The following is an 18,256-nucleotide window of genomic DNA, read 5'->3' as shown; positions in this document are numbered from 1 at the left end:
CTGGGATATAATAAAAGTTATTCTATATAGATTCATATATAGTGGGTATATACTTCAAGTCAGTAGGGGGCGATAAAGCGCAGAAGAGTTGACTAACCGTCCGCTCGAAGCAGAAGAAACTCACGTTAAACATGGCTGCAGAAAGTATGTGGGCATAGCAAGAATGGCGTTTCCCCAGCCGCGACCACAAGCCCCCCAGCTGCCCCGGCACCTTCTCCGTACAGTAGACTGCCAGCAAGGCGCAGTCCGGGCGGTGCGCTTTAACGGTAACGGAAAGAAACATTTATCTTGATCATGAACGTGCTGTAAACAACAATGGGCGCTGTACAGGTCAGTGTGCTGAGTCGTGTATCCTTTTTCAGCCGACGGCAACTATTTGGTGACGTGCGGAAGTGACAAAACCCTGAGACTGTGGAGCGTGAGCAGAGGGGTCCTGCTGAAGAGCTACAGCGGCCACGGCTACGAGGTTCTCGACGCTGACGGGTAAGCGCGCTGCGATCTGGTGCGATCAGGTGCCGGGACTGCGCTAAAGTCGCTGCTGCTTCTGTGCCCGCAGCTCTTTCGATAACAGCCAGCTGTGCTCGTGCAGCTCGGACAAGACTGTGATTCTCTGGGACGTCGCGACGGGACAGGTCACGCGCAAACTTCGCGGACACGCTGGGGTAGGAGTAACGCGAGCGGACGGTGGGGCAGAAAGGGGCGGTCTCTTGCAGTTGCGAAGATTGTCCGTGTCAGAGACCTCAGTTGGTCTTCTGACATTCCTGTGTCCCCTCGTAAAAGCGCTGCGTTTCTCTCGGTGTCTCTGCAGAGAGTGAACTGCGTGCGTTTCAATGAAGAGGCCACAGTAATGCTGTCAGGTGAGTGTGTCCAGATCTCGGAGACAGCATTCACTGCACTTCGGCAGACTTCAGACTGCTACTCGGATTCGGGCACCAGCCGTTTGTACTAAGGCTGAGGTGAAGCTGTGCGTGTGTTTCAGGCTCTATAGATGGCACGGTGCGCTGCTGGGACACTCGCTCCCGGAGGATGGAGCCGATTCAGGTTCTGGACGAGGCCCGAGATGGCGTCAGCAGTCTGAAGGTGTCTGAGCATGAGCTGCTGACCGGGTCAGGACCGAACCGAGATCACCACGTCAGCTCCCCTGCCTAACTGAACTGCTGTACAAAACTAGACTTAGCTGTAGTGGAGTTCTAGAGTGGCCGAAGGTTCTAGTTTGTTTCTTTCAGGAATTGTGTTCTGATGCCCTGGGTAAAGTAATGGGATTTTCTGGAGATGTTTATAGGCCATTACCACATGAAAAATAGATGATATTGATATGATATTGATATATGATATTCTATGTCCCAATAACTCCTGGAATGAAAGAGATCATATCTAACTGTGTTGTGGAGTAGTTGGATTTATTTGGAGTAATCTTATAAACTCTACAACTTTATGGGCCTAGTTTCACAAATTACTGGTGTTGTGATCATAATTTCACTGTGTGTGTGTATGTGCGTCAGTTCTGTGGATGGCAGAGTGAGGCGCTATGACCTACGCATGGGTCAGCTCCACGTTGACTTCATTGGCAGTGAGTGTAACTTACACGTGCCCTTATGAATGGTGTGATGTGGCTGATTTGGAAAGAGTTTAAGAGTGTGTGTGTGTGTGTGTGTGTGTGTGTGTGTGTGTGTGTGTGTGTGTGTGTGTGATGCAGGTCCGATCACGTGTGTGTGTTTTAGTCAGGATGGCCAGTGTACTTTGAGCTCCAGTCTGGATTCTACTGTGCGTCTGCTGGACAAGAGCACAGGAGAGTTACTGGGAGAGTGAGTTCACTAAGCACTCCTGCACACACTCTTCACTCCCGAATATACTTTAGTTGGACTTGACCAGCACAAATCCTTCAAACCATTGTACATTTTAAATATTCATAAATCAATCATTTGTTCCTCATTTGATTCCATTTCATGTGTGTGTGCATACGTATGTGTTCGGTACGGCTGTGCAGCTACACAGGACACCAGAATAAAGACTATAAACTGGAATGCTGTCTGTCACACAAAGACACTCACGTCTTGAGCTGCTCGGAGGACGGCTGTGTCTACTTCTGGGACCTGGTGGAGGTGCTTGACACCCGCACACCGACACGCACAAGGACCCATCCCGGCCCAAACAAACAGAGAGGAGAGAACTGAGGAAGAGCATTCTTTTCGGAGAAAAGCTTGTATCTTTTAGTTTTAACTGATGCTGAATTAGTAAGATGTTTTTCACCTGTGTACCATAGTCATTAGAAAGTTTCGTTTTCTGAAATACTCCTGTATTTTCTAACTGGTCTGTTGCATTCTTAGTTACCGTGCACTTTCTGTGTAGGGCTCACTGACACTGAAGCTGCCTGTGGGGAAAGCTGTCGTCCAATCACTGTCCTTCCATCCAACTGAGCCCCGCCTACTGACAGCCATGGAGGGGCGTGTGCAGGTTTGGGGGGTGGAGCTGGAGGAAACCGAGGTGGATAATGAGCAGTGACTGGTGAAAGTGTCTCACCGGAAAATGTCAAATTTCTTTGTTAGTATTGATTTTGTTAAGCTATTTTTCTACCTTACTATGAATAAATGGATCAACATTTTTTTCCTTGTTTAGAAAGATTTAAGGTTAAAATAGAGTTGTTCCTAACTTTTAATTTGACATCTCAGCTTTAAATAGTAACATAGTTTCTTCTTGTTTCTTATAAAAGGAACTACAGTACAGAAAACCCCAAATTAATGATCAGTCATTCACCATAATAATGATTCAAATCATAGAAAAATTGTGGTTGTTTTATTTGGAACACAGTAAGTACAAAGCACAGCAGAAAAAAAAGAACAATAAATAAAAAAGTTAATAAATAAATAATTTATGATACATAAATATTACATGGCTTTTTGCTGCTTATTGTTTGGAGCGTGTAATCCCTTTTTCTCTTTGGCTTCAGCTCCTCAACCATGTCATACAGTCGTCACAACCCGCGGCTGAACCACTCGATTGTTCTGGTGTCATCGAAAGCAACACTAGCAAAGGAAATGGCATCAGCAGAGAAAGCAACAAATACAATCGCTTCATGCCGACACACAAGCAGCATCGTTTCCTGTCCCTTATACACATGAAAATCACCATCTCTTAACTTTGTGTGTAGCCTGAGCAAGTCGTTGAAATGCAAGTGCTCTTCATCATTTGTAAGCCAGTGGGTGGAAGCGCACAGGTTTTGGCTGACCAGTCGCAGGAGTCTTGTGTGGCCCGTCCCGCCTCACCTCCCGCCCTCCTAGGCCAGGCAGGTGCAGGCGGCGGCGGAGAGCTTCTCCACTTTGTGCCAGCGGTTGGCGTTGTCCAGGAAGGCAATGTCCTCATGGTGGGTGGGCCGGCAGCAGGGTGAGTGGCTGCTGGGCATAGCGGACCGCAGGGCACCGCTGTGCTGTAGGCTGGCCAGCGTCAGGTCGTGGTTAGAGGGCAGGCGGGGGCAGGCGCCACTGCAGTACTTGAAGAGCACCATCTCGTCCGAGTTGTAGCCCAGGCCCAGGTCGCTGACGCGCAGCAGAATCGTGTGCAAGGCACATGGCTCTTCAAAGCTTCTCCGTGCCCGGCCCTCCCCTCCCTGTGCCTCCCTACCTTCTTCCTCTCGCCTGGTCTCCTCGTGGACACCAGACTTGGAGGAGCTGGTCTGCGCTTGGGTGTCTGGCAGGAGATGAGCGAGGGCGAGTAGTAAGTAGGAAGCTTAAGCACAGCCTTGCCATCGATGTTCGCTTCTCTCTAAAGTTCGAATGCATTTAATCTCCTTTGCCTGTATTACTGAACTACTACAACTCAAAGGGTGATCCTGAAATATGCATGTTGCCATCTGCATGTGAGGGTCATGACCTTTAGACTTACCCAGTAATGTGTGCAGCCAGTGACCCTCTCCTGCTTGAACACAGACCAGTAGCATGGTGAGCTTCAGGACTGACCTCATCCTTCGTCTCTTTCGATTTTGTTCTCTTGTCTTGTGGAGATCAGAGGGGAGATACTGATCTGTAGCGGAGACCGGAGTGTGTATATATACTCATATGAAGTGGTTGTGGGAGGGTTTGGCCAAGTCCATCCCTCTCACCTGTGCTGGGGCAGGCAATCAACTAGACAAGATAGCTGAGGGTAGTTTGATCCCATAAAAATGTATATTAAAATGCCATAAATATAATTTTTGGACAGTCATGAGTATTTTTCCAATGCAAGACCCTGAGCGTATGGGAGGCACGGGTAAATCATTGAGGGCTGTTCACTGGGAGGCTACAGAAGGTCTCTATGATCTGGAGCTGTCATACCATAACCAGTCACATACCCAGGCCAGTCATATAAGAGGGCAAGTTATTATTCATGACTAATGATTGGTTGTGTACACATGATTGACATGACATGACCTGCTAGTGCTGTTTACATACCAACAGCCAGAGGCCACAAATGAGGAATGGGTTAAACAAAAAGGGGCAGGAGACGTAGAGGAACCATAATTAAAAAACAAAGCACATGGCAGTTATCCTTCTGACAATTCCAAGAAAGATGACCGTCCAATCCAAATCCAAACATAAATTCAGGGATTTTAACAGAAATGTGCCTTTTTTTGCTATCAGCATTCCTTAAGTAGCTATGAAGAGTTGAATGTTAGAGGAAACGTGGAATGTGTCTGACTGGCAGAAGAATTGCAGTAGAATCATTCATTCCCTACACTTTATAAGGACATGTTCAGGTGGAGAACAGGGAGGTGCCTTTTGGTTTTGGTTTTGTTTTGTTTTTTGCATGCATATTCTGATATTTTTCAATATTGCGAGGATTCTTGCAAGGGTAAAAGAATATCAGAAGAACACTTGGTCTAGTGTGGGCACACTGATGTCGAGCTGTATGCATCTAAATATGTGTAACTTTCTCAACAAGGAAGCCTGGGCCCACAGTCCTGAAAATATGGCACAATTTGATCATTTTGAAAACAAGGCATTTCACCACAGATTTGAATGTGTAGGGTTGATGTTGTGGGTTAAGCAGCCACCTCTTCTACCTGTATTTTAAACTCCTTCCATTTCCAGTCATTAGATCAGTTCAGTTATCTGCTGAGGTTTATTTCCCAGACAAGCAAAAACGAATTGTTCCACTTAACCAATGTGCATCTGATGCATATTTTCTGCACTCTAAATATCACACAATCCCTTCTACTAAAAAATATTTAATTTAAACAGCATTCAAGTTTAAACACATTTCAGCATATAAACCCTTCCTGAGTCTGAGTAGCATAACATTCGAAACATTACCTCTCGAACAGCTCCTGCGGTATTTATACTTCGATGCTCCAGTTTCAGATTGTGCCACTATACAATGCAACGCACACACGAGACTGATCAGGTTTAGTTAAGCGTTTAGTGAGTTGAAAAGGAGCAGGAGCACTAAACCTTTCAGGAGGATCTCACCCATCAGACTTTGTTTCACGGCACCATTACACTTGTGTAAGGGCTGCCCTTTTAACAGTGAGGAGGTTTTAGTTACAAGAAGGTCACTTTATTTTAATGAATCATCTAAGTATTCCTTGCTGTCTGGCTGGCCTGAAGTGGAGCTTTGGTTCTAGGTAGATATTACCTTCTGACCAGTCTGCAACTTCTGCAACTAATTCACCATCACAGGAAACAGAATCAATCATGGCTAATGATGGTCAGACAGTTTAGAGTTTTAAGGATGTTTTACACATACCCTTATATTAAAAAATAATATAATTCATACAATAGCAAATATCAAATGCTACAAATAGCTGTCACTTACTAATAGTGCATATGTAATAAACCTTAATGTTATTTTTATAGGGTCTTTCATACATTCATACATTACATTTCAGCTCAAAATGATTACAATTAACTAGAAACACTGTAGATTAACTGGTAAGAAAACAATTACATAAAATAAGGTGAACCAAAACATATTGATTTTAATAAGTAATTAAAATACTTTTGAAACATTAATTACTAAAGTTAAAATGTGTTAGATAAAGGGTAAATGTTTTGTTTTACTTATAGACTTCTATAGTTGTAGCTGTTCATTCACTGTTATTTAAGGTGGATGACTCTGAATATCTTCCAAGAAATTCCAAATCTTTGCAGCATAAAACCACAAGGCTGCTTCGCCACACTTTTTGTCGAGCTGCCTGAGGGGAAGACCAAAGTCTCCATCTTCTACACATCCAGGGAAGGGTGGAACCTACACCACAGTGAAGGTAGAGTGCAGAAGGAAAGGGGGAGACTGAAGCTGCACTCAAATATTCTCCTCACCCACACTACAGTCATCCAGGATCAGGGGATCAGTCTTCCTGGCGAGCCGTCCTGCATCCTGTCTGACAGAGGGCCCTAAAACCCCGTGGTTTGCAAGGTTTCCATACACGAATCAACACTTCTCCCATAGGGTCTGTCCATATTTACTGCCTGGAAAGCCAAGCGTCACGTACAGGATTATAGTCGGAGCGCTTTCCGCTACTGCTGGCTCCGCTGTTCATCAACTCACCGTGTGCTTGCTCTTGGTGTCTATGCTGCAGAGGAAACAGTTCAGTAAAATTGTATTGTGACATTATAATCCTATTAAGGAGGAATATCAACCATCTGTGATATTATACTACAAAATGCAATGTATTCACTTCAGCTACGTGCAGTGTTTTGTGCAGCAAAAAGTCTTAAAAAAAAAACTAAACTAAAAATTAGTTTTTATACAGATGATTGAGTTTCTGACAGAAAATAGTGTACAGACTCTAATAAGCCACAGCACAGAAATAGCTCTTGGAAAATTACTATTGGAAAATGTTACAAACTTCAGGACCAGTTACAACCTGGTTACAAACAGTTACAAAACCACAGATGTAGATTATCTTTAATAAATTAATAATAAAGTTTGAAATAATGTGTAACACATAAATACTATTTATTTGCTTAAACAACCTTCAACCTTCTGACTTTTTTAGGTGACCTGTTCGTGTCTTCTTTTTTTATAATTTATTTTTTAATTCTCCTTTTGCTAATTTCTTATTCTCTTCCCTGTCCTTTCTTCTCTGTTTGCACTTGTATTCTGTTTTATTTTGTCTGTGTGCACACTGAGATATAAAAATACGAAGTATTATTCTTCACCTGACGTTTTTGTGGGATTCCATTTCTCATTTTTATTACTCTTGAAATTATAGAACTGAAACTGGATTTTGCTACCTAGCTTTTGTCAGTCTGAATCAGTAAACAGTAAGTTATTAATGCATTCATGAGTTTTGAATGAGCAGAATTCCAAACTTGTAATGCATGCTTTCATGAGTTTTGAATGAGCAGAATTCCAAACTTGTAATGCATGCTTTCATGACTTTTAAATGAGCAATTTTCCAAGCTTGCATAAGATTATTAGTAGCTGGGCATGCCCAAACATTAAAGGGTTAGCTAAGAGCACAATTCAAAAGTTTGTAATCATCACTCAACATTTGAATAATATAAATGTTTTGAACTATATATATACATACAGCTCTGGAAAAAAGAGACCACTACAAAAAGGTTTTACAATTGATGGGTATGTGTTTGACCAGGCTGAGCAGTTTTGTTTTATTCTATAAACTACTAGCAACATTTCTTCCAAATTCCAGATAAAAATACTGTATTTTAGAGCATTTTTTTTTTTTTTTAATGAAAATGACTAATGGTCAGAATAACAAAACAGTTACAGAAATTTCAGACCACAAATAATCAAAGCCAAAGTCAAAGTCAGCTTTATTGTCAAGCAACTGAACGAGATTGCGTTTCTCCAAACTCTGATATGCAAACATACAATATACATAAAAGTAAGTGTACGAGACAAGACATGCAAAGAAAATGCAAAGAAAACAAGCTCATATTCATTTATAAACAACACAGTACTAATATTTCAACTTAGGATGAGTCATGAATGCAATATTTGGGGGAATAACCCTGATTTTGAATCCCATCTTTCATGCGTCTTGGCATGTTTTCCAGCAGTCTTTCACATTGCTGTTGGGTAACTTTATGCCACTCCTGGCACAGAAATTCCAGGAGCTCGGCTTTGTTTGATGGCTTGTAACCATCCAGCTTCCTCTTAATCACATTCCAGAGGTTTTCAGTGGGGTTCAGGTCTGGGGATTGGGCTGGCCAGGATAGGGTATTGATTTGGTGGTCCCTCATCCACACTTTGATTGACCTGGCTGTATGACATGGAGCATTGTCCTGTTGAAAAATCATCAGAGTTGGGGAACATTGTCAGAGCAGAAGGAAACAAGTTTTCTTCCAGCACAGTTTTGTAAGTGGCTTGATTCATATAGCCTTCACAAAGACAAATCTGCCCGATTCAAGCCTTGCTGAAACACCCACAGATCATCACCAAACCTGCATCAAATGTCACAGTGGGTGTGAGGCACTCTGGCTTGTAAGCCTCTCTAGGTCTCCGACTAACCATTACATGACCAGGCCATGGACAAAGCTGAAAATTGCACTCATCAGAGAAGATGACCTTACTCCAGTCTTCTACGATCCAATCCTTACAGTCTTTCGCAAACTTCAGTCTGGCTCTACTTTGCTTCTCATTGATGAAGGGCTTTTTTTCTAGCTTTGCACGACTTTAGCCCTGCCTCCAGAAGCCTGTTTCGAACCATCCTCGCTGTGCAATTCACTCCAGCTGCTGCATGCCATTCTTTTTGTAAGTCACCTGACGTCATCTTCCGGTTGTTAAGTAACATTCGAATGAGGTGGCAATCATCGCGATCGGTAGAGAGTCGTTTTCGACCTCTGCCAGTCTCTAGCTGTTGTTGTCCCATGTGTTTGCTGCTTGAGATTGTTCTTATGAACCACAGTTTTTGAAATTCTCAGGATGGAAGCAACCTGACACTCACTGTATCCCTCTGCAAGTAAAGCTACAATTGAACCCTTCTTTTCCTCATTAAGAACCTTTCTTTTCAACTCTTCTGGCATGGTCTGTAGCTGTATTTTGACTACACTTATGTTTTGGGTGGTCCTAGCACTGCTTTTCCCATCCAGCTGGTTCTATAACAGGAGAAGAATGATGACAGCAGCAGTAGTTTTTATACTGTTGCTCATTAGAACAGGATTTTCTTAAGGTGATCACCTATTCAGCATCTCATTAAGTTGAATGAGGTGTGTCTGTGAAGGAATTCAACAAACACTTGAATGGAATGCCTGCTGTATATGTGGAGATGCTGATTTAAGAAAAATGTAAGAAAAATTGGAGTGGTCTCATTTTTTTTTCTGGAGCTGTATATATATATATATATATATATATATATATATATATATATATATATATATATATATATATATATATATATGAATGACTCTAGCAAGATGTGTATAATTAATCAAGTAGTGTAATAATGGCTGAGAGATTTGTTTAGCATTAGGAGCGATGTTATAATGGCTGAGAGATTTGTATAGCATTAGGAACGATGTTCTAATGTCTTAGATATCAGTATATAATTAATAACGATGGTGAAATGTCTGGAAGATACATTTAACAAATTATATTATCTGTATTGTAAGGTGGATACTTTGCAGAGGAATTAGTTCACATAGAAAAATTTATTATATTATAATGTATTATATAAACCCTTTTAGTGTCTGGTTTATGTTCATTAAATATATACTACATTGGCTCTATACTGGATAAATTGTTAAATAAAGAAAATAAAGAGTTGAATAAATATGAAAGATTTTGAAAGATTTGAAAGATTAGTGTAGGAAGACCATTAATCATAGTTTCTTAAAGGCAAATGGGTGATGCTGAGCTCCTTAAATAATGATACATGGAGCAGGAACAAGAGCAGGAACACGATTCCTCTTGTGTGATCAGACCCATTTGTTGAGCTTTGAAATTTGTTAGTTTCTTCATTTGCAGTAAATGGGTTATGGGCAGAATTCCTCTTGTATCAAATTGAGAAGGTCACATTACATTTATTTTCTTAAATTATGACAAATCTTTTTGTCAAGGGATAAATGTTTGAAGCAAAAATATGAGGTGAAATTCCAAACTTATAGAATGTATATTTTATCACATATTTATTTATTTTGTCAGCATTCTTAGTCAGTGCCACATTAACTTCAGTGCACTTTTTAAGCTTTTAAGTTTTTACAGACAGGAGCACATCTGACATAATTCAATCAAGTCTGTATATTTATAACAGAGATACAACTGAAAAATGAGGTGCAGTTATTTTTCCTGCACTGCACAACAAAGCCATGAGCTGGTGTGTGTGCAGTGCTGAAGTGCTACGGTCTCCCAGTGGACCTAATCCAGGAGAAACTTCCAAACAGGAGCTATTTTTGTCCCGTTTTGTCCATCTGTTCTTCAACCACAGCAAATCTACCTGCCTACTTCAGATGTACCCGCCTGCCTCAGATCTATCAGACGAACAAGAACACAGAGAAAATTCTTCCTTAAGAGACGGTCCAGATGCATTATCTGGATGTTATTAAACATGGATAAATTCTGAAATCTGGGGGATTATGATATTTAATCTAGATAAATTATAAAACAATCAACTTCAGTCATTTGGATACTGGCAGCAGGTTAAGCACGGAGTGGCTAATGAGATCTTGTAGTGTGTGAGGGTATGTGTGTGTGTGTGTGTGTGTGTGTGTGTGTGTGTGTGTGTGTGTGTGTGTGTGTGTGTGTGTGTGTGTGTGTGTGTAGGAAACAAAGCCTGGGTCTGATTCCTGTGGTGTACACTCAGATAAGAAACAGAACTCCAGCCAGACCTTCTAATGTGTCTGCTGTGCAGTAAGCTCTCTCCTCCCTAGTGTGTTAAGCGCATGTTTTATTGAGTGTAGGTGAGAGTGGTTTTTCCATTGTGTGACACTAATACGAGATTCCTGCCATTCTAGGCTCAGACAGGGTCTGATTCCATAGTGTCTGAGTAAGGACATTCCGGAGGGATCTTCCACTGTATTCCTCCTTACTTGCTCCTTGCAGAAACTCACGGAAGGAATGCCCCCTTTATGGCTGGATTTAGAAAGATGAATGGCTATTGCATTTCTCTTTCCTCTCCACTCTGTGCACTCTGCTCGCTGTCTTTCCTCTCATCCCTCATCTCTGGAAACCTTGTGTACTTCACTGCAATTTTGACTCCCTCTATACCTATCTGTGTATACATGTGCTGCGGCATGGAGGTTTTCATGCTCCTGGATCCCTGACATTAGGGAGAATAAACGTTCTCTATGGTTTGGATCAGCACCGTGCTGAGCTGTGCAAGAGAAGCTGTTGTCTGATCCACAGTCACACTGTGAGCTGACCACTGCAGGACCTTCGCAGCACGTGCCCAGCGTCTGTAGTGTTGGGCCTGTCACATTCTCCTTCAGTAGGGTCTTGGTGTTCGCCCACTGCAGAGTTCAGTGTTTTCACATCCAACTCAGCAGCTAATTACCAAGACATCAAACATGTAAGAGCCTGGAAAACCAGTTTGACTCCCCTCTACTAAAGCCATAACTAGTTTACAAGACACTATCCTTAGATTTGCCCAAGTATTCCAAATGAATGTATCTGGGTTGGTTATATGTTTCTTCTTATGATAAATAATCCTCTGGCTCAAAGGAATGGTGACTTTACCTCATGACCATGCAACAGATGAGCATCCATGTGCAGTTGTTAGAATGCTGTATGCGCAACTTGCTCAGACTAAGGAGCACTCCAATAGGGTCAGAACTGCGCCCTAATCAGCACTAAGTCTCTGGAACCTATCACACTCATAACTTGGTTGTTGACACTCTGTAAAGTGTGTTGTTTTAAATGTTGTTTTATGTATGTGTTTAGGTAGGATTTGCTTGCTCTGTGATGGCTTCAAGCCTAAAATATGAGATACATATATAATATATAAGGGTTATCTTAGAGAACTGAATAAAAAGAAAATAGCTGCTCACTTCCTTTAAGAAAAAATAAGGTGGATGCCCTTAGTCTTATCTACTGTCATGGTGGCTCCTGCATAGGAATGTCCATGCGAGATTTTCAGGATATCCTTCTGGCTCTGCCCAGTCTCAGACCAGTCAGCACCCTGACTCCACTCAAGCTATTAACTGTACGTGCTTCTTATTGAGGACTACTATTTTAGTCTCAACAGTGCCTTTGCTAAGCCAGTTCTTTATTGGTTTTCTGCCTATTGTTTTCTAGGGTTTGTTTGGTTTGTTTCATTGTCTTTACAATTTACAAAGCTTACTGCTGTCCTTCTGACTGTGTTCACCATTCGGTGATATCCTTCATTTGACTTGTTCTTGGTGTTCATAATTACTGTATGATCAGTGTTACATTTTGATAGGAATAATAAATGGGACCCAACTGACAGTCAGAAGACTGGCCACCAAGAGAGTAGCGCATTTACAAAATTAATGGAAGTTGAAGAGTAGAGTATCTAGAGTATTAAACAAAATATACAAGAATAGTACAGGTAATATATATAGTACAGTAGAGTTTGCCTTTTGCTGTCCTTGATGAAGACCCTGTTACAGCCTGGTTCAGGTTTCCTCTACAGACACACTTGATCCAGCCAATGGAAGACCTGATCGGTTGAGCCAGGTGGGTTAATCACTAAACAGCAGACTGCTGGGGATCTTCAGCACAGGCTCTGCTGAACCCTGTCCTACAGAGAGGTGTGTGCATGTTTACGGTCGCGGCACTGGGGCTCAGGTGTTCGGCAAGGTCACCGGAGCATTCCGGATGGTGCAGGCCTTTTTTCTTTGGCCCATATAGGGCTTGTCTGCTCTGGCCGGGAATGCAGGGGCCTTTGTGGGAAGCATTTTGAGAGAATTAGTGTGGAATCCCAAACTCGCTGTGCGGCTGGTGTTTACGCCGTAAATCCGAGCCGGCACACCTGAGGCCGAGGACAGCGGCCGACCTCCTCCACCGCCACGCATATTCCACGTCTGTCTCACTGTCTCCATCAACCCATCCCACTTCACTCTCCTCCTCTGTCTCATTGTCTCCATCAACCCATCCCACCTCAATCGTGTCCAATGGCTCAGATGGACATTTGAAAAAGTGAAGAGGATCTGTTCTGGATATACTAATGGTTCCCTCTACATAAAACTACTGTTCCTCTCTCCCCATCACTCTGTCCCTTTGCTACATCTCTCGTTACTCCATCATCATTTCATCCTAAAACACTGTTGATATCTGTTGATAGCTTCTATCTCTTTATTTAAAGCTTATATTCTGTGTTACTCTATTAGTCGCCACTGTAGCACTGCCCCTTTTACAAAAAAAAAAGAAAAAGAAAAAAAGAACGTTTCTTCTGGTTTTGTCCTGCAAGGAAACCCTTTTAAAGTATGTCATAGGAATTCTTTTACACATATTTTACACACATAACATGCCCTTATATCATACTTTTAAAGAACAAAAGAACCATCAAAAAATGAGTTTGAAAATGAGCTGTTATTGGATCTCTGACTGAAGGGGGTTACTGTTCATTACTAGACACCTACATTGCTTACACACTTGATTCAATGCAATGTTCCAAAAAAGGGATTTGAAACTGGAATATTACAGTTATGTCTCAATGGATTGTGGTTTACACCACAGCTTCCAGAATGATTGAAATATGATTATTGCCATGCTACAGGAATAATCACAACTCCGGTAAGTGAAGGACTTAATGTGAGTGTACTCTATAGAGTGGATTCTTAATTGATAAAGAGCAATTTGTCACATCCGCATCTGTTCTTTTAGTGGTCACAGTAGCCTAATTTACATGTGATCAGAAGGAAGGCACTTAATGCACCTGAATTTTCCAGAAAACAGAAAAGGCTTCAGTCATCCATGCTTCTTGTCTGACCACCTGGCAGACATATCCCATCTGAGAGCGATGGGCAGAAGGAAAATTCCAATGTCATGGCTCACACTGTAATATCTCAGTTGGTAGAGTATCCACAGCTATTTTAAGTAAATATGTACCAGATAAATAATAGGGGGATATTTTCAGTCTAGGTCTGTGCCAAACACTGATTCCCAGAGGGTTTCCTTTACACTGACCCTGCTTGCTCTGTTAAGGGAGACAATTTTAAAGTTAGAGGCCTGTGAGCACAGCATTCTGATCTAAACAAAACCATATCATCCCGAAGACGTACGTCCTTGTCTCTGCAGGGCTGCAGTTGGGTGCCTCTGTGGGGCAGTTAGTTCCCCTATGTAGTATTTAAGATAATACTCCGTTCACTAGGAGGCGATGTGGTAATGTTGGGACAGTATTGCTTCAATACCTAAAGTCGCGAAGAAATGCAAACGTAACCTAGTTAGTTAGCTAGCTAGGTATAGTTGGCATAGACGAGTTTGTTCTTCGGGATTCACAATTTGGTGAGTATTAGCCAGATAAACGTTAACATAACATGTTTGTCACGTTTTTGAAGTGCCATAGTATGTGGCCACATATTAATGTGCAAGTGGACGCAAAGAAGTCCTAATGTCAAAGCTCTGGCAAAAGTACCAAGCCAGTAGTGCAGCTAGTGTGATGCTAGCTTCATGTTTGTTAGCCAGCTAGCCGGCTAGCAAGTGAAGAAACGACCTAGTTGTTTGTTATATTCACTTAGTGAATAACAGCAGCTTAAAATGTAGCGTTAGCTAGCTAATTGTCTCTTAACAGCGCTAGAGTAGCTAACTTATCAATATCAACGCCTTACCTAACCTAACGCTAGCTAGCTACAACCTTCTCTAATTTTTTTCTGTCCTAAAATTGCTTAAGGTGCGCATCGTCCCGTCCCCTTTCTGAGAGACAGCTGAACTTTAACCGGCAACATGGTTTGTGACCTTTACCACTATTGTAGCTATAATGTATAACTAATATTGTCATAGATCAAGTAAACAACATTTGCTTTTTTAATGGCTGTGACTTCCTTAGGGGGAGAGAAAAGGAGTCAACAAGTATTACCCTCCAGATTTTGACCCCGCTAAAGTAAGACATGAATACTTCGTTTTAGCTCAATCAGTACACGAATTAAAAAACGTACGAGAACAGCTAGCAGGTATTTTGTAATTCTGTGTCTGTCTCAATCTACAGCATGGCTCTATCAACGGTTACTGGAACACTCATCCGCTGCGGGAGAGAGCCAGGAAACTCTCGCAGGGCATCCTTATCATTAGGTAGTACACACACACACACACGTTTTGTCTCTGTCACATTAAACCCATCACTCAAAATGTCTTGTCCCCTCTCATTTGAGCTTGTCAAACTCTTGTGTCTGGTGCCTGCAGGTTTGAGATGCCCTATAATATCTGGTGTGATGGCTGTAAGAATCACATTGGCATGGGTAAGCATCCAGCGGGCTTATTCATGGACAAGGGGTTGTGGAACAGCTTGCTAAGACTCTTGACTTATCTAAATTCATGACATTGTGCATCTTGTACCAAGACTATTGCTTGGCTTTTCAGGGGTTCGATATAATGCAGAAAAGAAGAAAGTGGGGAATTATTACACTACACCAATATACAGGTAATTGTTACACTACACCAGTATACAGGTAATTGTTACACTACACCAATATACAGGTAGTTATCACACTATGCCAATAAACAGGTACCTAACGCTCTGGCCACATGATACCAGTTACAGGTTCACATCATGTTACGGGAGCAGCAGAGTGAAAAGTGTAGCTATGTGATCTCTGGATACTGCAAAACATAGCAGATTATGGTCATTTTCTAGTGTTCAAATAGTTGTTCTGCTTGGGAAGATATAGTGGGGATATATCATCATTTCCCATTAATCTTATGTGAGCTACCAATAGCCTTAGAGTTATGTGTGATTCATGAATGACACTCATTTACAGTTAGTTTGTCATTTGAAATGCAGTTGTTTAACATGTGGGCTCAAAGCCTATGAGAACCTTAACATCAGAAGTACAAATATATTTCACAGAAATTATAATGAACCCCTAAGTATTATGCATTTACATACATACGTTTACAGTATTATTTTTATATATTAACTTGTCGGAATAATTTAAACATGACTTTGCTGTGTGTTTTGAAAACCCAAGGTTTAGAATGAAGTGCCACCTGTGTGTGAACTACATAGAGATGCAGACCGACCCGGCCACCTGTGATTACGTCATCGTGAGCGGAGCCACACGGAAAGAGGAGAGATGGGATATGGCTGAAAATGAACAGATTCTCACCACTGGTAAAGCGCGCGTGCACACACACACACACCTTTTTAATTCTACTGTAGTGACTGATGCTGTTGTCCATATGTTTGTTCATGCCCATGCTCTCTCTGTGTCTTTATTTGCTGGTGTCACCCAGAGCGCAGTGAGAAGGAGAAGCTTGAAACGGATGCGATGTATAAGCTGGATCATGGTGGAAAAGACAAAGAGAAGCTACGTGCAGCTATTCCCTCACTTTCTGAGCTGCAGGAGCACCAGTCTGGATGGAAGGATGATTTTCAGCTCAACAGTGCCCTACGTAGGAAGTTTAGGGTATGTTCAGGGAATCTGCATTGACTACTGCAGACTGGTGCCATGGTCCTTTGTCCCTGCCACACTTTTCTGCTTTCACTTTTAATTTTTCTGCAACATGTCTGTCTATCCCCTGCATTAACATTACAGCTGCCATAATAGGGATTGCACTCCTCATGGAACTCTGATGATTTTAAGTTATTGACCAAGACATTTAGCTCTGTAAACTATACAGTATTTCTATGCGCTGTCTGTACACACAGGAGGAGAAGAAAGTGATATCTGAGGAGGAGGAGAAAGACGATGCTGTGCGTAAGAGGATGGGTCTGTCTATCCCTCTTTTACCGGAGAAGGAGGAGGACAAGAAGCTTGCCTCTCTGCTTACCTTCCAGAGCCCTGACTGTGAGGAACACTGAGCTGCCTTTTATTCTGTCTTTGTGTCTTCTGTCATTTTTGTTGATGCTTCCAGTGTGGGAGAACTGGGGAAACATCCTTTTTGATTATTTGGAGAGACACTTGCACTGAAGTCTCTTCCTTTACTTGTTTCTCTGATCCCATTTCTGTGGTTCTCTCTCATCGTTCTCGTGTCTCAGCATATGATGACAGGCAGCAGACGAAGAGGCAACAGATCTCATCGCGCTCCTGGTTCGGCACCTCCTCCAGTCCGTCAGGGGGCGCCATGGGGAGCCTACTGCAGCGACTTGGTCAGCGGGGAAGAGACGTTGCTGCAGCAAAGGCACTCAGTTCTACCCCGTCCTGTTCACTTAGCCTAGTGCGCAGGAAGTCGGAGGGGGGTAGCTCGGCACCCAACACCCCCAGCTCAACCCCGCCCACTACCGCCACCTCCCCCAGATCACGCCCCCGCTCCCTTTCGAGCCCGGACAGAGCAGACTCGGAGACCACGTGCATACAAAGCACTGACCTACACGCAGACACTCCCGTGGCACGGCCCTCTGTGGAGAGACTGCACATGCATGCACAAGGAAGCACGTCAGACACACACACACCTAACGCAGACGGGAGAGGGACAGAAGACACTTTCGTGGCCCTGCGTGAGGTTGTAGGGGACAGCAGTGGGAGGTCTCTAGTAGCAGACTACAGCGATTCAGACTCGGACCCAGGACAGTGAGCAGCTCGGGCTTTGGAGCAGCACAATTAAAAACACCACAAGTGTTGCAGGATGACTATTTGGAATCATATATTAGAGTGCGTTAGGCCATATCTTTTTTTTTTTTTTTTTAAAGTATGAGCTGACTTGCAGGCAGTTAAAACTTGACATGTCTAATACCTTTTCCCCATTACCCTGTAAATAAACTTAAGATCTGGCTCTGCTGCAGTAACACACTCTTAATAAAAATCCACTTATTAAATCCGTAACCTGTTAATAAATCGTAAAAAGCGATTTATTAAATAATGTTGCTGTTGTACAGAGCTTTGTTTGTCTGTTAATTTCAAGACATCTGTAGTGGAAATAAAAAATACTATGATGTTCTATGGACAATGATAATGTATAAAAAGACTCCTACATGAGAACTGTATTTAACTTGTTTCATTGTCAAATTAATAAGTTTGTTTCAGTAGGTGGGAAAAACTCCTTTATACTAAGCATGTGAGTCAGGCTGGACAGCTCCATTATGTGACTGTCGTGAGCCTGTGCAGCAGCTGAAGTGTCAGTACTCCACTTATTAACATGTTGGAATGTGTTGGCTGGTATCAGCAAATCACTAAGCATTACGTTCTGAATTACTACCATGAATAAAAGCTACTAGGAGATTACACTGATGTTCATGACAAATATTTACTGAAAAAGGTAAAGGCAA

The 18,256-nt window shown here is 42.3% G+C and overlaps 3 protein-coding genes across 4 annotated transcripts; 2 read left to right on the top strand and 1 right to left on the bottom strand.

Moving 5' to 3' along the window:
• The first annotated feature begins 104 nt into the window (after nucleotides 1-104).
• On the top strand, nucleotides 105-3,087 carry wdr83 (WD repeat domain containing 83). 2 transcript variants are annotated; one of them, XM_027016604.3, is made up of 10 exons: nucleotides 105-266; nucleotides 363-483; nucleotides 557-662; nucleotides 809-857; nucleotides 980-1,106; nucleotides 1,503-1,570; nucleotides 1,697-1,805; nucleotides 1,988-2,102; nucleotides 2,350-2,541; nucleotides 2,948-3,087. In XM_027016604.3, exons 1-9 carry the CDS (start codon nucleotides 164-166, stop codon nucleotides 2,500-2,502), a joined length of 951 nt encoding a protein of 316 aa, XP_026872405.3. In that variant the 5' UTR covers nucleotides 105-163; the 3' UTR covers nucleotides 2,503-2,541; nucleotides 2,948-3,087. The 2 variants fall into 2 exon arrangements, with proteins under 2 accessions (XP_026872405.3, XP_026872404.3); XM_027016603.3 differs by lacking the exon at nucleotides 2,948-3,087 and having other exon boundaries at nucleotides 2,350-2,883.
• Nucleotides 2,948-3,958, bottom strand: LOC113581482 (persephin). The gene is made up of 2 exons (XM_081706550.1): nucleotides 3,880-3,958; nucleotides 2,948-3,684 (listed from the first exon to the last, which is right to left on the bottom strand). The coding sequence occupies exons 1-2, from the start codon at nucleotides 3,956-3,958 to the stop codon at nucleotides 3,275-3,277; spliced, it is 489 nt and encodes a 162-aa protein (XP_081562676.1). The 3' UTR covers nucleotides 2,948-3,274.
• Nucleotides 3,959-14,090: 10,132 nt separating this feature from the next.
• Nucleotides 14,091-18,214, top strand: yju2b (YJU2 splicing factor homolog B). The gene is made up of 10 exons (XM_027016626.3): nucleotides 14,091-14,340; nucleotides 14,726-14,781; nucleotides 14,882-14,935; nucleotides 15,041-15,123; nucleotides 15,235-15,290; nucleotides 15,412-15,472; nucleotides 16,020-16,162; nucleotides 16,285-16,457; nucleotides 16,700-16,838; nucleotides 17,030-18,214. Exons 2-10 carry the CDS (start codon nucleotides 14,779-14,781, stop codon nucleotides 17,563-17,565), a joined length of 1,248 nt encoding a protein of 415 aa, XP_026872427.1. The 5' UTR covers nucleotides 14,091-14,340; nucleotides 14,726-14,778; the 3' UTR covers nucleotides 17,566-18,214.
• The last annotated feature ends 42 nt before the right edge of the window (nucleotides 18,215-18,256 follow it).

This window comes from Electrophorus electricus, chromosome 23 (genome assembly GCF_041902795.1).
Source record: "Electrophorus electricus isolate QZ-2024a chromosome 23, ASM4190279v1, whole genome shotgun sequence".
NCBI classification, from domain to species: Eukaryota; Metazoa; Chordata; class Actinopteri; order Gymnotiformes; family Gymnotidae; genus Electrophorus; species Electrophorus electricus.
The sequence above is the reverse complement of the archived record's forward strand: the minus strand, read 5'-3'. Positions and strand labels throughout refer to the sequence as shown.